This window comes from Schistocerca nitens, chromosome 3 (assembly GCF_023898315.1).
Source record: "Schistocerca nitens isolate TAMUIC-IGC-003100 chromosome 3, iqSchNite1.1, whole genome shotgun sequence".
Classification (NCBI taxonomy): Eukaryota; Metazoa; Arthropoda; class Insecta; order Orthoptera; family Acrididae; genus Schistocerca; species Schistocerca nitens.
In genome coordinates, this window is record NC_064616.1 from 612,656,365 (window position 1) to 612,678,421 (window position 22,057).

The 22,057-nt window shown below is 45.2% G+C and overlaps 1 protein-coding gene and 1 pseudogene across 1 annotated transcript in view; one reads left to right on the forward strand and one right to left on the reverse strand.

Moving 5' to 3' along the window:
• LOC126249360 (monocarboxylate transporter 10) overlaps positions 1 to 22,057 on the reverse strand; it is a 479,255-nt gene that overhangs the window by 13,514 nt on the left and 443,684 nt on the right. Inside the window, exon 6 of the mRNA XM_049951013.1 lies at positions 3,279 to 3,527. Within this exon, the coding sequence (XP_049806970.1) occupies positions 3,279 to 3,527 (249 nt within the window). The remainder of the gene's footprint in view (positions 1 to 3,278; positions 3,528 to 22,057) is intronic.
• LOC126250275 (5S ribosomal RNA) lies at positions 13,559 to 13,676 on the forward strand (annotated as a pseudogene).

Sequence of the window (22,057 nt, forward strand, 5' to 3'; positions counted from 1 at the left end):
TGATCACCAATGTAGTTCTCAGCTAGCATTAAAGTGACTGGTAGGTCAGGAGCGTGACAGTATAATCGTTTACCAATATGGGGCCCTTTAAAGCAACAACTACAGCGCTAATGAAGGAGGAGATAGTTGTGAATCCAGCTAACAGTTCTCTCTCTACAGGAAAACAGATGTCATTTATTCTGCAAGTTCTTAGGTAACGCCTTCACATGTTCCTCGACCGGCTATAAAATGGAATATCCTGTCGTCGAGACACACAAATCAACAACAATAATATTAACATCATCCACACCTTGCACGGTGATCTGTCGCAACAACCATAGAGCGCTGGGAGGCTCACATGAATGTCCTTTGAGTACGATGCTGCTGTAATCTAGCTTGTGTGCATTCCGAAGGTGTCTTTCTCCCGGAAGATAGCAAACCCAGAGAAGACAAATGATGAAATGCAACCTAAGGCATTACTCACCTGAATAAGCGACTTCCACATGTTGCTCCTCACATCGACAATCACGCTCCCATACTTGCAGCAACCGTATCTGACGATGTCATCGAGTGAACACATATTGTCTGCTGCGAAGACTCGTGTGCACCAACGTGGAATTAACAATATGCACTAAAATGACAGTACATTTCCTTGCATACATTGCCAATTGTATATTCTGCTTTACGCAGCAGATAAGTCTGTGAGGCCCTCATTCTACATCTGCTTTCAATTTCACTGTTAACTCGTCCAACTTCGATAGACTATAAAAATGACAGCATGGAAAAACCTGATATAGTTCACGTTGACTTGATGTTCAGTGCATGCTGCTGGGACCTCGCAAACTGCCATTTGTTGCCTTCATCACCATCACCTGAACACACTGCTTCTGTGAATGTCTTTCCCATTCACAGCAGTCTACCTTCGTACCATGTTGACTTCCTTAAGATGACGTAGGTAGTGTGCAATGAATGTCCTTTTACAACTTCTTTTTTCTCCAATAAAAATGAGAATTGAATTACTTATTTAGTCTCTAATTCTTATCATGCTTAAGTATTTCACGTACAAGAAATTCAATCTTATTGCATCAGGTTTGCGCCATCTCTTTCAGCACAAACCAGATACAGTATGGCATACACTTTTACACCATTAGGATAAGTTAGGCGTAATGTATCTGTCTGTGGAGTGCCCTGGAGAAACGGAAGGAAATGTTTCCCCAGATAATGACGCAATAGATGCCTTCTGAGGAGTTACTGAAGGGCCAAAGAGGCCGGATAGGGATCCACGGCTCGTTTCATTTGTGCGAGAGACCCCTAATAGTACAATGTAGGATACATGTTAAGGACCTTACAAGATTTACGATCCAATAGGACACAGAGGTATGCAGATATTGAAAACCTAACATCACTCACAATTGGAATCTTTTTAGAAGAAATAATCTTGGCAAGTATGCATTTTTAGAGTGGAAAATGAGGGCTTACACAAGTGCACCGAAAGTTGCTATAATTCTATTAACAAGACAAAGAATCTAAGATGGTAAATCATATGTGAGGATTCGTCCTGTCCAGTGTGGACTGATGAAAAGCATTTCCACATCTGCTGGAAGGTCACTGAAGACTCTGGTCATGAGCGCAACCAGTCAAAGCCAGTGGGAGACATTGATGCTAACACTGGAGGTTTGGTCGTCCAGCACAAGCGACAGCTGCAAACAGACAATCATCAACAATGCTTGCCAACTCTCATGTGAAGCCATTCGATGGTACATGTCACCAACACACCACTTGGTACAATAATTAAATGTATCCAGGTGTCCACCTCTCATTGCTCCATTTGGCTGACGGTAACAACTAACAACAAGGAAAGCGACTCTGAGGTAATTACCAATACAGTGGAGAAATTGTTGCTTTTTTGTATGTGTCAGAAAAAAATTAAATTGTTCGTGATAAGTTTCTAAAGGTTAAGTATGAGAAATCCAGCTGTGGTTCAGATCAGATATATTTTCTAAAAATAAATTTTTTGAAGTGTACTAATATACTTCAGTTATAGTTCTTAAGCTGGTGTTCATATTTCTTTTATTCGAGATTGGTTTCAAATGTCACACTCACATGCAGTTTCTATAATTCGTAAATATAATTCATAAAAATTAACTTCACGAGCTCGGCAGTATAAATGAACCCATCACCCGTTACTTTCTGGATAATCAAGGTTATTTTAGGAGAACTAGGAAGATCCAGGCGGACTCATAGGATATAATTTGCACAGTCGTGCTTCAGAGTTTTCAAATTATCGAAGCTTCCCAATGCGGAGCAACAACAAAATTGCTCATTACAAAGTATAAGATGAATGTATCAGTTAATCACTTGCAGGAAAACAGGTATTATAGACATAGCTCTTACCCATTATCTCAATGATCAATTCTCCACTCTAACCGAGGGCCTGTTATCATCTCACACATTTTAATTGAGGACATTAGTTTTCATCAGTGATCTGTCACTGATAAAAGCTTATGTTTGTCTTTAAATATAAGCATCTGTGGCATCCAAAAACAATGGAGAAAATATTCAGTCACTCAATATATATGAATCCATAATACTAGATATACAGGACTACCTTCCTGTTTGCCTTGGTGTCTTAATTCTGACGCTCGTAAATTTTTATTGTTTTGATAGATGATATTTCTGGATAATCAAGGTTATTTCAGGAGAACTAGGAAGATCCAGGCGGACTCATAGGACATAATTTGCACAGTCGTGCTTCGGAGTTTTCAAATTGTCGTAGTAAATTAAAAAATCAGAACTGTTTAACGTATAACGAAAGAAATTTTATTTGAATACACAGTAGAAAAATAGGAATCAAAATAAGTACTTCTGCAATACTATAATTCAGCTGTCCACATACATTCTAAGGAGTGTGAATCACTTCTAACAGAAATCCCTGAGATTCATGCCTCTCCATAGGTTTCAGTAAATACATCTTCGCAGCACATAAATACATTGCGTTCCGTATGGCAGTAAATCGGAAGACATATTAACAACGACTTTATAGGAACTATGACAGTTTGTTCTCTGTTCTCTAAGTCTTCATCATATTTATTTTATGATGATCGCAGCACCGCCAATTTAAAATGAATCTTAAAGTTATGAGAAATAAAACGATCACAGCACTGAATAGCTGTACCTTCTGAGTTTTTGCTCCCCAACACAAATTTGAGGGCATGATTTTACAGGCTCTATGATTAATCTTTCACATTCAGGCTTGTAATGAGGCGTAATTCTCGCAGCGATAATGTCAACCCACATACCTGTTCCATTTTCGAGTGTTAATGGATGGCTCGGTGAATTACAGTTAGTTATAGCTCCCAGCTTATTGTCTTCGACTGCAGTAGGAGTGTCTATTACTTGTAGAGACTTGGCATCGCTCATAGCTCTGTCTTCATCATCGTCGTCTGTAACGCACTGTACCAAGTACAGCGCGATTCCTCCGACAATTGGGGGCACTCCAGCCAGCAGGAAAGGTATTGTGTACGATTTGGTGTGGTCGTATATAATACCTGTCAACATAAAGAACAAAGCAATGTTTCTTCCTCCACCTCAAAATGGTTAAAATGGCTCTAAGCACTATGGGACTTAACATCTGAGGTCATCAGTCCCCTAGACTTAGAACTACTTAAACCTAACTAACCTAAGGACATCACATACATCCATGCCCGAGAGAGGATTCGAACCTGCGACCGTAGCAGCAGCGCGGTTCCGGACTGAAGTGCCTAGAACCGCTCGGCCACAACGGCCGGAACTCCACCACATACGACAGAAAGTTGGTTTCAATAAATAATGGAAAGAAATATATTTTAACTTAATTTATGAAATTAGGGGACATGCGAATAAAGGTACCATAACTTTTAGTACACAAAACTATGTATTCACCGTAGATGTCGGGCATACATGATGTACGGGATTTTTCAGTAGTTGCGACAGAGCATTGGATGAGAATACAAATAGTAAAATATAACATATTTTAAAATACATCCTTCGGCCTTACATAAGAAATTCTGTTCATTTACTCTTTGATTGTTCTCTGCAATGGAGCTGTCTTTACGGAACTATTATTCTTGAACGACCGTAGATGTAGCACCAGGCGTACGTTCCCCCCCAAGGAGACGCTGAAGCTTGGGCCATATGAACTACCAGTCAAGGCAGTAGTCAAATATTTTGGACTCCATATAGACCAAAAATTTCGGTGGAAGACACACATTGCAGAAGTTGTCGTAAACTGCAGAAAATACACTAATTTACTGCGAGATATCATGGGTGTGAGTTGGGGTGTGGATGCAGACGTGGGACTAAGAATGTATCGTGCTTTGATACGTCCACACATGGATTGTGCTTGTCTTTATTTGGGTCAGTTCCAGAACATATCTAATACGGTAAGATAAATGTCAGTACAAAGCGCTTAGCGTATGCTAGGGCTACAAATACGTTATCCTTTCTGATTCTAGAACGCTATGGGAACTACACTACTGGCCATTAAAATTGCTACACCACGAAGATGACGTGCTACAGACGCGAAATTTAACCGACAGGAAGAAGATGCTGTGATGTGCAAATGATTAGCTTTTCAGAGCATTCACACAAGGTTGGCGCCGGTGGCGACACCTACAACGTGATGACATGACGAAAATTTCCAACAGATTTGTCATACATAAACTGCAGTTGACCGGAGTTGCCTGGTGAAACGTTGTTGTGATACCTCGTGTAAGGAGGAGAAATGCGTACCATCTCGTTTCCGACTTTGATAAAGGTCGGATTGTAGCCTATCGCGATTGAGGCTTATCGTATCGCGACATTGCTGCTCGCGTTGGTCGAGATCCAATGACTGTTAACAGAATATGGAATCGGTGGGTTCAGGAGGGTAATACTGAACGCCGTGCTGGATCCCAACGGCCTCGTATCACTAGCAGTCGAGATGACAGGCATCTTATCCGCATGTCTGTAACGGATCTTGCAGCCACGTCTAGATCCCTGAGTCAACAGATGGGGACGTTTGCAAGACAAAAACCATCGGCACGAACAGTTCAACGACGTTTTCAGTAGCACGGACTATCAGCTCGGGGACCATGGCTGCGGTTACCCTCGACGCTGCATCACAGACAGGAGCGCCTGCGATGGTGTACTCAACGACAAACCTGAGGTGCACGAATGGCAAATGTCATTTTTTCGGATGAATCCGAGTTCTGTTTACAGCATCATGATGGTCGCATCCGTGTTTGGCGACATCGCGGTGAACGCACATTGGAAGCGTGTTTGCGTCATCCCCATACTGGCGTATCACCCGGCGTGATGGTATGGGGTGCCATTGGTTACACTTCTCGGTCCCCTCTTGTTCGCAATGACGGCACTTTGAACAGTGGACGTTACATTTCAGATGTGTTACGACCCGTGGCTCTACCCTTCATTCGATCCCTGCGAAACCCTACATTTCAGCAGGATAATGCACGACTGCATGTTGCAGGTCCTGTACGGGCCTTTCTGGATACAGAAAATGTTCGACTGCTGCCCTGGCCAGCACATTCTCCAGATATCTCACCAGTTGAAAACGTCTGGTCAATGGTGGCCGAGCAACTGGCTCGTCACAATACGCCAGTCACTACTCTTGATGAACTGTGGTATCGTGTTGAAACTGCATGGGCAACTGTACCTGTACACGCCATCCAAGCTCTGTTTCACTCAATGTCCAGGCGTATCAAGGCCGTTATTGCGGCCAGAGGTGGTTGTTATGGGTGCTGATTTATCAGGATCTATGTCCCCAAACTGTGTGAAAATGTAATCACATGTCAGTTCTAGTATAATATATTTGTCCAATGAATACCCGTTTATCATCTGCATTTCTTCTTGGTGTAGCCATTTTAATGGCCAGTAGTGTATTAAGACATCTGCACAGCACACGATCCAACAATCCAACAGCATATGACATCATGAATCTGATATTACGATCACAACCAGGAATCAGGAAGTTACCATGTGGTGGATCAAAGCACACTATGGCATTCTTGGCAACGAAACAGTAAACAAGGTAGCTACAGTAGCAGTCTATAACGGAGAGAGATGACACATGGAATTGCCATCGGCAGATATTTTATAGGCTATTAGATAAGAAACCAGAGAGAAGTGGAACACATAAGTGAAATACAAATACAAAGATCAGGCTGAAGTGATTCCGATGCTGATTGCTAACTTATGGCATGAGGAACATCGATGCTTCAGAATACTGATGGACACTATAAAGTGCCTCACATTCAACGACGGCTGTTACAGGAAGCATCTACATATTACTGGTCTGCCCGCGTCCCCAGTGTGCAATTGTGGTGAAGAAGAGGGTGTCAACCACATCGTTCTTGGCTGCACGAACAGATACGATGCTACAAGTCACCTACTATAATGCCTGGTCGCCACTGGTTGCTGTTTGCCGACGTGTGCCACCGTACAGCTCTGCTTGAAAGACATGAGAGTATATAGCCTTTTAAATGCCTTTTTCTTGGAAGAGCAGGTTAACTTCTGATATGATCCTACCGTGATTTTATGTTTATGGTGATGTACAATATGGCAAATACAATGCGTATATTGCTTCTCAGTGTGTTAAACTTTATGTGTATGATGATGGCTGTTTGAGTCCCGTTCAGATGACAAAATAAATATCAGCAGAGCGAATTACCCAGTATTTCCACACAGGATAGTGAGTTATAGCTTTGGTTGAGTGTGGAAAGTTCTATGTAATTCGTAAAAACACATTGGGCATCAGATCAGAACATACTTGGTAAACATTTAAGAGTCTGTACCATCGCTTAGAAATCTAAAGCTACTATTGTCAAGTCTTTTGAAATGGAACGAACATGTGAAATAAATAACAAGAAAGGTGAAAGGTAGACACGGATTTGTCAGAAGGATTCTGGGAAACTGCAGTACATCTATTTAAGAGACTACAATTATAATACGACCTGTTCTACTGTTCTGTTTCAGGGTTTGGGGTGACAGCCAAGTCGGCCAGATGGAAGATGCTGAAGAAATTCAAAGACACACTGCTATAATCCTAAGAGGTCGACATAACTCGTAAGAAAGCGTATCTCAGATTCTCAGGGAAATGAAATGAAACTCTCTGGAGGAAAGCTCACGTTGTTCTTGCGAAACCTTATTCGCCAACTTAGAGAACTGTTATTAGACGTAGACTGTAAAACAGTTCCATTGCATATTTCGCATAGGAGTCACGAGAATGATATAAGACAAAATAGGACCCGAACGGTACCAGACTGGCAGTAATTTTTTCCTCGCTCTACACGCGAATGGAAGGGGACGAAAAGTAGCTAGCAGTAGTGAGAAGCACGCTCCACCAAGCAAAAAACTCGGGCTTTCTGAGTATATATGCAGAAGCAGTTCACACATGTTATTTTAAGTGACGTGGAAAGAAGTAACCAGATCGATATGGTCTTCCAATAATTTCGAAAAGCTTTCGATTTAGAGCCAAAAAGATGCCTGCTGAAGGAAATACGTTCATTTGAGATATATATCTAGGTTTATGATTAGTTTTACGCCTTAGTGATACACAGCATGTTACTCTTAACGAAGAGTCATCCGTAGACACACACGGACGAGTAATTTAAGATTTTCACATTATGTGAAAATATGAAATACAGGAACATTTTGGTAAATGAAAGTTGTCTTAGATGTTCCTGTTTCATAAAATAATCTCGTTTTTCGACGTAGTTGACAGATAATACCCGTACACCTTTGGCAACGATAAACAAGTTTCATGAATCAGTCAAAGAAGATTTCTATCTGCTGTTTCTGAAACCAGCATATCGCCACCGTGTGGATTTCTTAATTCAAGCCATTGCAATGTTCACATGGTCCTGCCTTTATTTTAGGAAACAGATGAAGATCACAGAGCGTGAACTAAATGGTAAGATGCAACATCGTCGTAAGTTGCAGTCTCCTAACCTCTTCCATGGTGAGTTGTATGGCCTAGCGTTGTCTTGCTGCAACAAAACTTTCCCTGTTTCCAAATCCCCTGAGGCCTTTGCTTACAGCTCAAAGAATCAGTGTGTCTTCTTGAGTGATTGGTTGTGTTTGGTTCCAGGAAATCGATATGAGTAACTCCATCGGCACCCAAAATTGGCAATGCCATCTCTCGCCGGCTGCTGACAATTGTGGTCCACTCTTACAAGGGGAGGCCGCCAATTGTGAAATTCAGATTCGATTCATACTGCGCATAATAAAAGCTCATGGCCAGAGGTGTAATGTGGCAAAGCACCAAGATGCACTTCTTAGCCGTTGTCGAGAAAATCGACAGTTAAAAGAAGCCGTTGCGGTGAAATACTCTCTACGATTAATTAATTTCTACAGCGTCCTGGCGCAGCGGTAAGCGCTCGGGTTCGTAATCCGAAGGTAGCCGGATCGAACCTCGCGCCATGCAATTATTTTATTATTAGTTTTTTGTAATATATATATATATATATATATATATATATATATATATATATATATATGCATGTTGGTGAAGGTGGATCGCTCTCCAATTGTACCGCCCCCATTTTTCCCTTTTTTAAACAGGGTGTACCAAAGCTCTCCCGTCCGCACTGATTTTCGAAGATGTTATAAGTTGCGCTAGGGACCGCATCTACCTTCTTTCGAAGTTAGCACGCAACTACGCTGTTCTTCGGCGGCTCGTTTCGGCCCATTCAACATCTGTCCTTCAAGTGTAACGAGCGAGTAACGGAGTTTATATTTCATACCTGCCACAGCAAATTTGTGTTCGTGGGGTCTCTATTCTAATTCGAACGTTTGAATTACGCTATACGTATTCGTTTCGGAATATCGTTTCTACGTCTTCCGTTAACTATACGTGGATAACATTATGAAGACAATTAATAACATTTGTGAAATACAACTTTGTTTGCGGAAAACATAATGATGTTCGAAGTCGCCAGTTTTTCCACGACAGACGACTTTCAACAACTTATTATTGCATAATTGTTGCAACTGATTGCCGGGAATTATATATATATATATATATATATATATATATATATATATATATATATATTACAAAAATAAATAATAAAAAAAAAGTTGCATGGCGCGAGATTCGATCCGGCGACCTTCGGATTACGAACTCGAGCGCTTACCGCTGCGCCACGACGCTGTAGAAAATTGTTAACCGTAGAGAGTATTTCATGGCAACGGTTTCTTTTAACTGTCGATTTTCTCGACAACGGCTGAGAAGTGCATCTTGGTGCTTTGCCACATTACACCTCTGGCCATGAGCTTTTATTATGCGCAGTATGAATCGAATCTGAATTTCACAATTGGCGGCCTCCCCTTGTTAGTTTATCAACAATTCCGTTGTTCCAGTACACCAGCTTTACATCTGTTTAGTTTACCTGGCGCTGCCATTACTACGAACTACTTTCATTCTTCGATAAATTTCGACTGGAACACCACTTTCTGCTGTTAGGAACTCGATGAGAGCACGTTGGTTCAGTCACAGTGACGATTTTGCTTTATACGCCCTCATTTCAGCCACGATAATATACGCAACTATTCACAGCAATAGCTTGCGGCTGAGGATGTAGCAGAGACTCTACACAATTTGTTGAAACCAGTTACACAACAATACTGACACATGTTATGGAGCTGATGGAAGCATCACTTAGCATTCAACCATCGTACATTAATGACTAAGAGGGTAATGAAATTGCCATCTCCCACTTTTCGCAAATAGCACTGTCATTTCTGGAGGAGTGCTACATCTACATCTGCATGATTATTCTGCAACTAACACTTAAGCTCCTGGCAAAGGGTTCTTCGAACCACCTTCAGACTATTTCTCTACTCTTCCACTCTCGAACAGTGAGTGGGTAAAATGAACAGTTAAATCTTTCTGTACGAGCTCTGATTCTCTTATGATGATCATTGTTCCCTATGTAGGTTGGTGGCAACAAAATATTTTCACATTCGGAGGAGGAAGTTGGTGATTGAAATGTCGTGAAAAGATCTCGCCGCAACGAAAACCGTCTTTGTTTTAATGCTTGTCATCCCAACTCGCTTATCATATCCGTGACAGTCGCTCCCCTATTTCGCGATAATACAAAAGGAGCTCTCCTTCTCTGAACTGTTTCGATGTCCTCCGTCAATCTGTCAATCTTATCTAGTAAGAATCCCATATTGCACAACAATGCTCTAGCAGAGGACGAACAACCGTAGTGTAGGCAGTCTCTTTAGTGGACCTGTTACATTTTGTAAATGAGCTGCCAATAAACCGTAGTCTTTGATTTGTCTTCCCCAAAACATTATTTATGCGATCGTTACAACTTAAATCCTCCGTAATAGAAATTCCTAGGTATTTAGTCAGATTGACAACCTTTACCTTTGTGTGATTTATCGATCGAAATTTAGCGGATATATTTTGTATTTATGTTGATGACCTCACACTTTTCCTTATTGAGAGGTATTTGCCACATTTGGCACCATTCAGGTATCGTCTCTACGTCATTTGCAATTGGTTCCGATCTTCTAATGACTTTACTAGACGGTAAATCATATCATCATCTGCAAGTAATCCAAGGGGGCTGCTCAGATTATTTCTTAACTCATTAATGTACATTAGGAACAGCAGATGGCCTATAATAACACTTCTTTGGGGAACTCTGGTCATCAGTTCTGCTTAACTCGATTACTACGTACTGTAAGTTTTCGAGAGGAAATCGCGGATCCCGATAAAAACTGTAGCAATATCCAGTCGGTTACGCAAACTATCACAATGATGAAAAAACTGCCAATTAGTTCCAAAAGAAAGGAAATAATAATACAATTTGGCTTAATAATCTACAGATGACAAATAGAGTCAGCCATATCATACTAACACCTGCGAATAAGAGTGCGCAGGGGTGTGAAGTGGAACGATCACGTATGTTCATTCGTAGTTAAAGTAAATAATAAGCCTAGTTCATTGGTTGAACATAGGTAAAATGTAGGTGCTTATGAAACACTCTTACATCTATAATGCTGAAGAGTATGGTAGCAGCATCAGATAGCACTCTCACAGGACATCGAGCATATACGAAGACTCAGAGCTCGAACGTTTGATGAAAAATTTAACGAAAAAGATGCAAAATCTGTTAACTTTTGAAAACTCATTTAACATATCGAAATAAAGTTTAATGTGCAATACAATAAAATCTACCCTCTGCCAAGTACTTGAGGGTACAGACGTAGATGTAACACAAATAACCTATAGTACTATCTTTGGCCACACTACAGCCTCCGAAGAGAAAGGAGACATACAGTTTCACAACTCGCCGACCTCGGAGCCATTATAGTCGTGGTAGCTGTTGACTATAGTAATACCATCTGCAGCAGCTGCTGCTATTTGGTACCGTCTGTTGGTAAAGCCAATGTCCAGATTTCTCCGTGTATTCATTACTGTCTGCAGCGTCCATATTGACCTTGCATGCTTTCAAATGCCATCGACCATCACCCAATAGTTTGTCACGTCCATCTTAAGGTGCGTTTACATGGAACATATTTTACGGCAATGTGTGGTCGTAATAGTGTTGCCGTCAACACTGCCGAAATTTTGCTGCAATAAACGGCTCTATCGCGGTATGACCCGGCAATATTGCCAATGGAGCAGTAGCTGTGGATGTGTTGTTCACCAGCGGTGACGAATATTTCTTGTGGTCGGGCCATACATATCTCTGTCATTGTCTGCACAGCCTTCCCTCTCACTCTCAGCCCTGCTTCCACTTCATCACGCTGACAGCGCTGTAGTGCTCAGCTGCGTAATCTGAATGGTGAAATATTATTGTCACGTTATAACCACAGTAAAGGCCAAATCCGAAAGCAGGGTCATCATTTACGTACAACACTTAGCACTAAAATCACGTTTATTAGGGACACCAACGCACAGACGGATCGAAACTGCCTCTTGGTCATAGAGTGCTGCTGTTGATTCAACCGTCATATATTCCAGAATATGGAAACATTAGCAACATAAGGAATTTCTAGAACCTACTAGAGATGATAATTCTACATAACAAATATTTCGTCCTGATCGGACGTGAACTGGCGGACCACAGAGCGCTAGACAGCGACTCTAACAGCTACTCCACATCGTATGCAGCACAGCTCGCGGCAGTATTTATTTTGTTTCAGTTTGAAAGTTGGCTCCCGTACATAGAGAGCTACAAGAATACAGAAGGCGAAAACCACGAATTTCACAAATATGGTTTGTACATCTACAGCTACAGCTGCGGGGCGTGGAAAGTACAGGGTGATTCAAAAAGAATACCACAACTTTAAAAATGTGTATTTAATGAAAGAAACATAATATAACCTTCTGTTATACATCATTACAAAGAGTATTTAAAAAGGTTTTTTTTTCACTCAAAAACAAGTTCAGAGATGTTCATTATGGCCCCCTCCAGACACACGAGCAATATCAACCCGATACTCCAACTCGTTCCACACTCTCTGTAGCATATCAGGCGTAACAGTTTGGATAGCTGCTGTTATTTCTCGTTTCAAATCATCAATGGTGGCTGGGAGAGGTGGCCGAAACACCATATCCTTAACATACCCCCATAAGAAAAAATCGCAGGGGGTAAGATCAGGGCTTCTTGGAGGCCAGTGATGAAGTGCTCTGTCACGGGCTGCCTGGCGGCCGATCCATCGCCTCGGGTAGTTGACGTTCAGGTTTCATAACTAAACTTTTTCGTAGGACTCTCCATACAGTTGATTGTGGAATTTGCAGCTCTCTGCTAGCTCTGCGAGTCGATTTTCCTGGGCTGCGAACAAATGCTTGCTGGATGCGTGCTACATTTTCATCACTCGTTCTCGGCCGTCCAGAACTTTTCCCTTTGCACAAACACCCATTCTCTGTAAACTGTTTATACCAACGTTTAATACACCACCTATCAGGAGGTTTAACACCATACTTCGTTCGAAATGCACGCTGAACAACTGTCGTCGATTCACTTCTGCCGTACTCAATAACACAAAAAGCTTTCTGTTGAGCGGTCGCCATCTTAGCATCAACTGACGCTGACGCCTAGTTAACAGCGCCTCAAGCGAACAAATGTACAACTAAATGAAACTTTATAGCTCCCTTAATTCGCCGACAGATAGTGCTTAGCTCTGCCTTTTGTCGTTGCAGAGTTTTAAATTCCTAAAGTTGTGGTATTCTTTTTGAATCACCCTGTATACTATATACAAATATCGAAACCTGAATAAGGAGCTCCTCGCTGCTACAGTCGTAGCACTGAGCCGTAATTGTGGTCTAAATAGGTTATTAAGGCTTTCACGTTGTTTAAACCTCATCATGTGTGTTTCCACGTTCATCATCAGCATCATGCCAGCTACATTGATCTTTTATTAAAGTCTTTGTATACACTAGCAGTGACCCACCTCGGTAGCCGAGATCACTGACGCACGCTTGCGTGGTGGCGCTCGACTCGGAAGTACGGCGGTTCCAATCCTGGAGGTGTGTGAGACTTTCACTGCCAGTATTATTGGTCGGCAGGGAGAGGCGAGTGGCAACGGCCTTGCCGCAGTGGATACACCGGTTCCCGTCAGGTCACCGAAGTTAAACGCTGTCGGGCGTGGCCGGCACTTGGATGGGTGACCGTCCCGGCCGCCATGCGCTGTTGCCATTTTTCGGGGTGCACTCAGCCTCGTGATGCCACTTGAGGAACTACTCGACCGAATAGTAGCGGCTCCGGTCACAGAAACCCATCATAACGACCGGGAGAGCGGTGTGCTGACCACACGCCCCTCCTATCCGCATCCTCATCTGAGGATGACACGGCGGTCGGATGGCCCCGATGGGCCACTTGTGGCCTGAAGACGGTGTGCTTTTTTTAAGGGGAGGAGAGGCGGTGGTGGTAGGTTTCTGATCACCAGTCTTTGCACCAACCCCTCCGCAGTGCTCCATGAAATGAGACTGTGTGGTACTATTAGTGTTGTTCCGTCTGTCCGCGGGGGACGTCACGCTCTGAGGCTCCCTTGGAGCTTTTAGAGAGGAGTAGGCTATGTGCTGGCACCGGGTTTCAGCCTCTGCCTTCTCTTTATCCATAACAACACAAACGCAGCACTGCACTGTACAACCACTCATCACAGTCATCGACACGACACATATACACCCTTGACAGTTTATATCAGGTCGGAAGAATGCAACAGGAAACCACCTTCACTAGGACCCTGCCATGAGCAGCAGTGGAGGATTCTTATATCTGCTCCCCCTACGCTCATTCAATGTGCAATAATCACTCACAGACGGCAGATGGCAGCACAGGCAGTGGACAGTATATAAAGTGTGTCTGGGCAAGGGGGGGGGGGGGAGGAGGAGGGGACGTGAGAAGCAGTGCAGCCGTTGTCGTAATACAGATACGGAGAGATCTTTCTAACGTACAAAAGCGCGTGATCATTGGATTTCGGGCAATGGGTGTGCGGATTTCCGAAACGGCTAAATCTGTAAACTGTTCACATGCCACCGTGATTAAAGTAGTAGTAGTAGTAGAGTGGTTTTGTGGGCGCATGACAGCAAGGTCTTCAGCGCCCGTTCAGTATCCTAGTGAGACGGGTGTCAAGAAAAGAAAAAAAAAACCTCAGAACATTTACATAAAACGGAACATAAAACACGGGGAACAATCATTGGAAAATATGTGCTCACCCACACCGAAGCGTGGGATGAAGCAGGGCGTCAGCAGTAAAACATGGACAACACAGGAAGAAAATGAGAGAGGGAGCTAAAACAATGTAGCAGATGGAAGTGGCTGGCTGACCGCAAGGAAAAAAAGGGAGGAGTCAGCCACTCTGCAATACACTAAAACCTCCAGCCTAAAAGTTTAGGCCAGAGTCCAGACACATCACAAAACTTAAAAACCCTAGACACACACGTCTCATCGTTTGCTAAAACACAAGGCAGATCCCCATCAACTTGTGCTGCTGCCCTTGCATCACGGTATAAAATGCAGTCTGTTAAAATGTGCCGGACAGAGATGTGCACACCACAGGCATCACAAAACGGAGGATCCTCCCGCCGTAATAAATAGCTATGCGTCAGAGGACAGTGCCCGATCCGAAGACGTGTGAGGGCCACCTCTTCCCGCCTGAGCAACCGGCAGGAGGAACGCCACGGCCGAGTCGTTGACTTTACCGACCGCAGTTTATTGGCCGTCACCGCCAGCCATTCGTCCTCCCCCAACTCCATGCACTTCCTGTGGAGTGCAGCGATTACTGACTGCAAGGGGATAGGACACTGGACCACATCCTGCTCTCTGCAGGCCTCCTTGGCAGCCCGATCAGCCTGTTCATTGCCCCATATGCCGACATGACCAGGCACCCAGCAGAAGGATACCTCTTTACCCCGCTGTTGGAGCAAGTACAGTTGGTCATGTATCAGCTGGACCATCTCCTCAGTCAGGTATAGGTTCTGCAGTGATTGTAAGGCACTAAGAGAATCGGAGCAGAGAAGAAATCGATCGCCCCGAACACGATTCATCTGCTCCAGTGCCTTCAGGATCGCGTGGAGCTCCGCCGCGAAAACGGTATTTTCAGCAGGGAGGCGAATCCGGGTAACATGATCAGGGAACACTACAGAACAGCCAAGGAAAGTCTCCTGTTTGGAGCCATCAGTATAAACGACAGTGAAACCGTGATGCACATCTAAAATGTTAAAAAACAGTGACTGGAATGTAAAATCTGGCGTGCCATTCTTCTTAAAACGAGTCAAATCTAAAATAAGTTTGGGTCTCCGGAGGAGCCAAGGTGGAGATCTGCTCCAACCGCGACGTAAAACACGAAGACCAGCCACAGACATTGCAGCGAGGCAATCCTGTGCGCGAATCCCATAGGGTTGCGACGCACGTTGCCGGTTATGAAATAACCGTGCCAGAGGAGGCTGAGCAACGGTATGGTATGCAGGGGTGTATGGTGTGGACAAAGTTTTATACGCCTGGCGGACCGTAAGTAGCCGTCGCCGCATATGAAGTGGCGGTTCACCAGCCTCTGCACAGAGGCTTGGTATGGGGCTAGTTCGGAATGCCCCAGTGGCCAACCGAAGCCCTTCATGGTGCACAACGTCCAAAATCTTTAAGTAAGAAGGCCTCGCGGACCCATACACCGTGCACCCATAATCGAGCCGAGATCGCACAAACGCCCTGTAAAACTGGAGCAGACAAGTCCTGTCAGCTCCCCATGTACTGTGGCTAAGACATTTTAAAATACTTAAAGCCTGAAGCGACCGCCGTTTCAGGTCTTTAAGATGAGGTAACCACGTGAGCCTCGAGTCAAAAATGAGCCCCAGAAATCTCACCGTGTCTTTAAAAGACAGAATAGTGTCCCTCAAGCGCAACTCAGGAAAGGTGAAAATCGAACGAGAACGGTTAAAAAGAACACATACAGACTTCTCGGTGGAAAACTTAAAGCCACTCTTCAGCGCCCAGTCATCTAAACGCCTAATCGTAAGTTGCAACTGACGAGTTGTCGTTGCAAGGCTTGAAGAAGAGCAGAACAAAGAGAAATCATCCACAAACAAAGAACACTGGACAGGACTTTTCACTATGGACGTAATGCTATTAATAGCGATGGCAAAGAGAGTCACACTTAAAACGCTACCCTCAGGGACACCATTCTCCTGCTCAAAGCGATCAGACAGGACGTCACCAATTCGGTATCTAAAATATCGTGGCGAGAGGAAAGACTGAATAAAAAGAGGAAGACAACCACGAAAACCCCATTCGTGAAGCTGCTCCAGGATGAGACGCCGCCAAGTGGTATCGTAGGCCTTCTCGATGTCGAAAAATACACCTAGAAGGTGATGACGGCGTAGGAAAGCTTGTTGGATAGCCGCCTCCAGGAGGGCAAGGTTATCGAAGGTGGAACGAAACCTCCTGAAACCACACTGAAAGCGACTAAGTAGTTGCCGGGATTCTAACATCCAGACAAGGCGGCGGTTGACCATCCGCTCCAAGGTCTTCCCTATGCAACTAGTGAGGGCAATACTACGGTAGCTACTTGGGCTCGTGCGGTCTTTCCCAGGTTTTAAAAAAGGGATTAAAACTGCCTCACGCCACGCGTCAGGAAAGTGACCCGACGCCTAAATGGCATTAAAAAGTGCAAGGAGGATTTCTTTGTTGCGCATTGTGAGGTGCCATAGCATACTGTAATGGATCCTGTCGTGACCAGGGGAAGTGTCACGAGCTCCAGACAATGCAGAATCCAGCTCCCACATAGAAAAAGGGCAGTTGTAAACTTCATGAGAGGTGGGCTGGAAGTTCAGACTACACCTCTCAGCAACCGCTCTATGGCGCTGGAAACCTGGATCCTGACTGGTTGTGGAAGTAACTGTCGCAAAATACGCTGCCATAGTCTGGGCAATGTCTCGCGGATCTGTGTGGAGAGTGCCGTTATTCATTACAGCAGCTATGGGGCACCTCCCTCCTCTGCCAGAAATTCTCCTAATGGTCTCCCACACAATGGAACTTTTGGTGGAACGATTAATGGTGTTCAGGAACTTTTGCCACGACCTCTTCTTGCTCTCACGAATAATGCGGCGACATCTCGCCCTCGCCACCCGAAAGGCTGCAAGATTCTCAGCAGTCGGCCGACACTTGAACCGCCGCAGGGCCGCACGCCTGGTCCTGATTGCAGAGCGGCATTCGTCACTCCACCAGGGCACAGGTGGCCTTTTCCGGTGGCCTGTGGACTGTGGAATGGATGCTGCAGCGGCGTGGTGGACCGTTTTGGTAATATGATCCACCCACACCTCAACATTCACACAGTGTTCGAATTGGGCCAACTGGCTATAAAGTGTCCAGTCAGCTCCACCGAGCACCCATCGTGGTGGTCTCCTTTCGGGGCCCACGCCATCTGGCAGGTGAATCCAGATTGGGAAATGATCACTGCCGTGCAAGTCAGCGACCACTTCCCAGTGAGCACTAGCGGCAAGAGCTGGAGAGCAAAGCGAGAGATCTATGGCAGAGAACGACCCAGTCGCCGTGCTGAAATGAGTACTCTGTCCTCCATTGAGCAAGTAGGCACAGGATGACAGGAGAAGCCTCTCAATTGCTCTACCCCTGGGGCAGGTAATTGCAGAGCCCCAAAGCACATTGTGGGCATTAAAATCACCACAAATAATGAATGGCTGGGGGAGCTGTGTAAGAAGGTCGGTGAGGGCCGCTTCATCAAGAGCATCATGTGGGGGCAAGTAAAGTGAGCATACAGTCAATGGATGACGCACGTGCACGGACACAGCGACGGCCTGTAGAGTCGTCGTAAGTGAGAGAGGCGAGGAATGGTAGTCCGTCCTGACGAAAATACCTACGCCTCCTCTAGCTCTCTCTCCACGCAGGTCGTCCTTTTTGTGGAGTGTATAGCCTCGTATCTCAGGGGAGTATGATGGATGGAAATACGTCTCCTGGAGACAGAGACACAGTGGTCTACCCTGAGAAAGTAGACGAAGTTCCTCCACATGCGTCCTGAACCCTTGCAAGTTCCACTGGAGTATGGGAGGCATCTATGTTGGGGGTAGCACCTTCATCCTGTCCCTCCGACGGGGTGGGGAGACCGCAGCAGGTGGAGGGGCAGGCGTGGGACGAGATGATTGCCCCCCACATACATCGTACTCCATCAACTCTGGGGAAGAGTCAGATGAAGCCTCGCGTAAAACAACATCCGCATGGTCAGATGGTTTACCACGGGATTTGACCCGCTGTTGCTGCTGCACAGTAGCTTTCTGTGGCTTGGTGGACTTTGGGGGAGCGGATGTGGGAGTGGTAATTGGCGCACTGGGCTTGGGGACAACCTCAGCTGTTGGAGGCGCGAGGGGCTGGACCAAGTCCGCCACTGTACCTTTGTCTGCCGTGCGAGGAGGGGCTACTGGCTCTGGAACACTGGCTGCGTTGCAAGTGCACTGACAGCTACAGGTGTTAGTGCTAACACTCACCACCTCAGTCTGCGTTGAGGCATCGACTTTTGGAGTAGGCTTCTGTACCAGGGATGCAATAGATGTAGCAAATGTGGGAGGTTGCATCGACTTATAAATCTTCTTGGCCTCACCATAGGGGATACGCTTGGTTGTTTTTATTTCCTGGACCTTGCGTTCCTCTAAAAATATGCGGCAGTCCCTACTCCAAACAGGGTGGTTCCCAGAGCAATTAATACATTTAGCCGGAGACGAGCAACCAACTCCTTCATGAGCAGCCTGACCACAGTTTCCACAAGTCGCTTCGCCTTTACAGCCTAAGGTGGTATGCCCAAAACGCTGGCATTTGAAACAGCGCATTGGGGCCGGGAAATAAGGCCTCACACTAAGGCGAAGGAAGCCAGCTTTAACATGTTCAGGAAGTTTTGTGCTACTGAAGGTCAGAATAAAGGAGTCGGATTTGACAAGAGTGCCATCAACCCTCTTCATGATGTGTTGGACATCAACGATACCTTCCGGAGCCCACTCACGTTGCAGTTCTTCCGTGGGAATATCAGCTAGATCCCGGCATGTCACAACACCTTTGCTATAGTTCAAGGTGCTGTGCAGTTCAGTGTCTATGGCATACTCTCCAAGGCATTTAGCAGATTGGAGGTTAGTTGCTTGCTGAGAAGTGGAAGTTTCCACTAGCAAGGTCCCATTACGTAAGCGCTTCACCGATTTTAAGGAGCCACAGATTCCCTCCAATCCCTTTTGAATATAGAAGGGCGAAACCTTCTCGAAACTACTCTCCTTCCGTTTCACAATGAGAAACACATTCGGATTACCAGAATGCATTCTGTTACCTAAGACTGGACTTTTCAAAGAAGCGCCGGAGTCAGGGGGACTGACTGCACGGGCCCTCTTAAGAGACTGGGTGTTAGAACCTTCCAGCGGCCCACCCTTTCCGCTGGGAGGAAGAAAAGAGGATTTAGAAGGATCCATCTCGGTCCCACGAGCAGCTAGGGAACTAGAAGTCCACCTAGACAGAGCCCCGCGTGCCTAGGTAAGCCTTATACAACTGAGGTGCGGCAGGTTCCCCAGAGGTTGCCCGCTATCGACTGTTCCACCTCAACAGCCATGCATCTCATCGGCGCGCAGCACACCTTGAGATTGAGGTTTTTTTTATAGAGGTTTATTCCATCCTCGCGATCCGGGCGGTCAAGCCAAGATCCCCATTCCCTGAGACACACAACGTTCCACCGCCGCGCCGCACGGTGGTCGTTGAAGTATGCCCAGAGGTTACGGTGACAGGGGACTGGCGGCGCTTACCAGTCCCCAGCTCAGGAACCCCGGGGTCGCCAAGCCCGTACCCAGCAAATGAATGCTGAGCCCCTGGGGGCACCGTGATTAAAATACAGGGTGTCCCAGCTATCTTGTCCACCCAAAATATCTCTGGAACTATAACAGCTATTGGAAAACGGCTTTCACCGGTATCAATGTAGCGCTGGGGCCCATGAATGTACATATTTGGAAACATTCTAAAACGAAAGCATATGTGTTTTTTAACACAAACTTATGTTTTTTTTTAAATGGACCTCTTATATTTTTTCTTCAGCAATCCATAGCATGACAAAGCACATACACAATGGCGTTGATTGCATCGCAATATTCCCATTACATCCCGAGATATTGAGACGCGAAGTTGACGCTTGAAACACCCGACATGCGCTGCTGGCGCACGTCCTGAGGCTCAGGCGTGAACCCCATGCTGCCCGTAATCGCGCAGCAGACCGTTTTATTCGTTTCGGACCTCTTGATAAGTATGGAAGTGTGATTACACATGTCAATCACATCGCGATTACGGGCAGCATGGGGTTCACGACTGAGCCTCAGGACGTGCGCCAGCAGCGCATGTCGGGTGTTTCAAGCGTCAACTTCGCGTCTCAATATGTCGGGATGTAATGGGAATATTGCGATGCAATCAACGCCATTGTGTATGTGCTTTGTCATGCTATGGATTGCTGAAGAAAAAATATAGGAGGTCCATTAGAAAAACATAAGTTTGTGTTAAAAAACACATATGCTTTCGTTTTAGAATGTTTCCAAATATGTACATTCATGGGCCCCAGCGCTACATTGATACCGGTGAAAGTCGTTTTCCAATAGCTGTTATTGTTCCAGAGATATTTTGGGTGGAGAAGATAGTTGGGACACCCTGTATACTGTGTAGGGCAAAATGGCGCTATCCAAAACCGGCGCCGAGGCAACTGTGGTGCACTATGGGCCTTAGGTGACATGGGTGAAGGACTGTGGGGATGTTTTCGGGCTAACAGACGTGCAACTGTTGGCCAACTGAACGTCCAGATGAACCAAGAAGCTACCAAAAGTGTCTCCCCAACGACCGTTCAGCAAACGTGTAGTGTATGGGTATCCGCAGCAAGCCCCTGGTTGATGCACCCATGCTGACTGCTGTTCATCAGCGACGAAAGCTGGAATTTCCACGCCAATACCGCAACTGAACGTCCACTGAGTAGCGACAGGGTGCCTTTTCAGACGAATCACGTTTTATGCCAAAATCCAATGGTTCACTGCGAATCTGGTTGTGAATTGGCATGTAGTCTTCACTAACGGTGGTGGTCTTGCCATTTCTCAGACCAGTTGATTTTTCGATATATTCAAAACTGTATTTCAACATTCTGAAGGAGGTATGTATCCATAATAGGTTTATAGGTTAAACTTTTGGAACCAGTTCGCTTTCCTCCATTTCGTGGACGATATGGTGGTCCGTGTGAACACTTCTGGGCCAAAAATGTATTGCCACAAACTTTTCCGGGCAACAGTGGCCAGAAGTGTTGTGAACATGAGGCTTCCACTCTAATGGCCACCAATTCTGGCAGGCTACGTTGTCGGAAATACGCAATTTCTGTGGCACTTGTAAACGTACCTTTGGCTAACCTGTATGAATCAAGCAGAGAACTTTGTGAGTCCATTATCCAAAACGTGGCACAAGGTAGTGTTATAGGCCCTTTGCTGTTCCTTATCTATATAAACGGCCGCGCGGGATTAGCAGAGCGGTCTGGGGCGCTGCAGTCATGGACTGTACGGCTGGTCTCGGCGGAGGTTCGA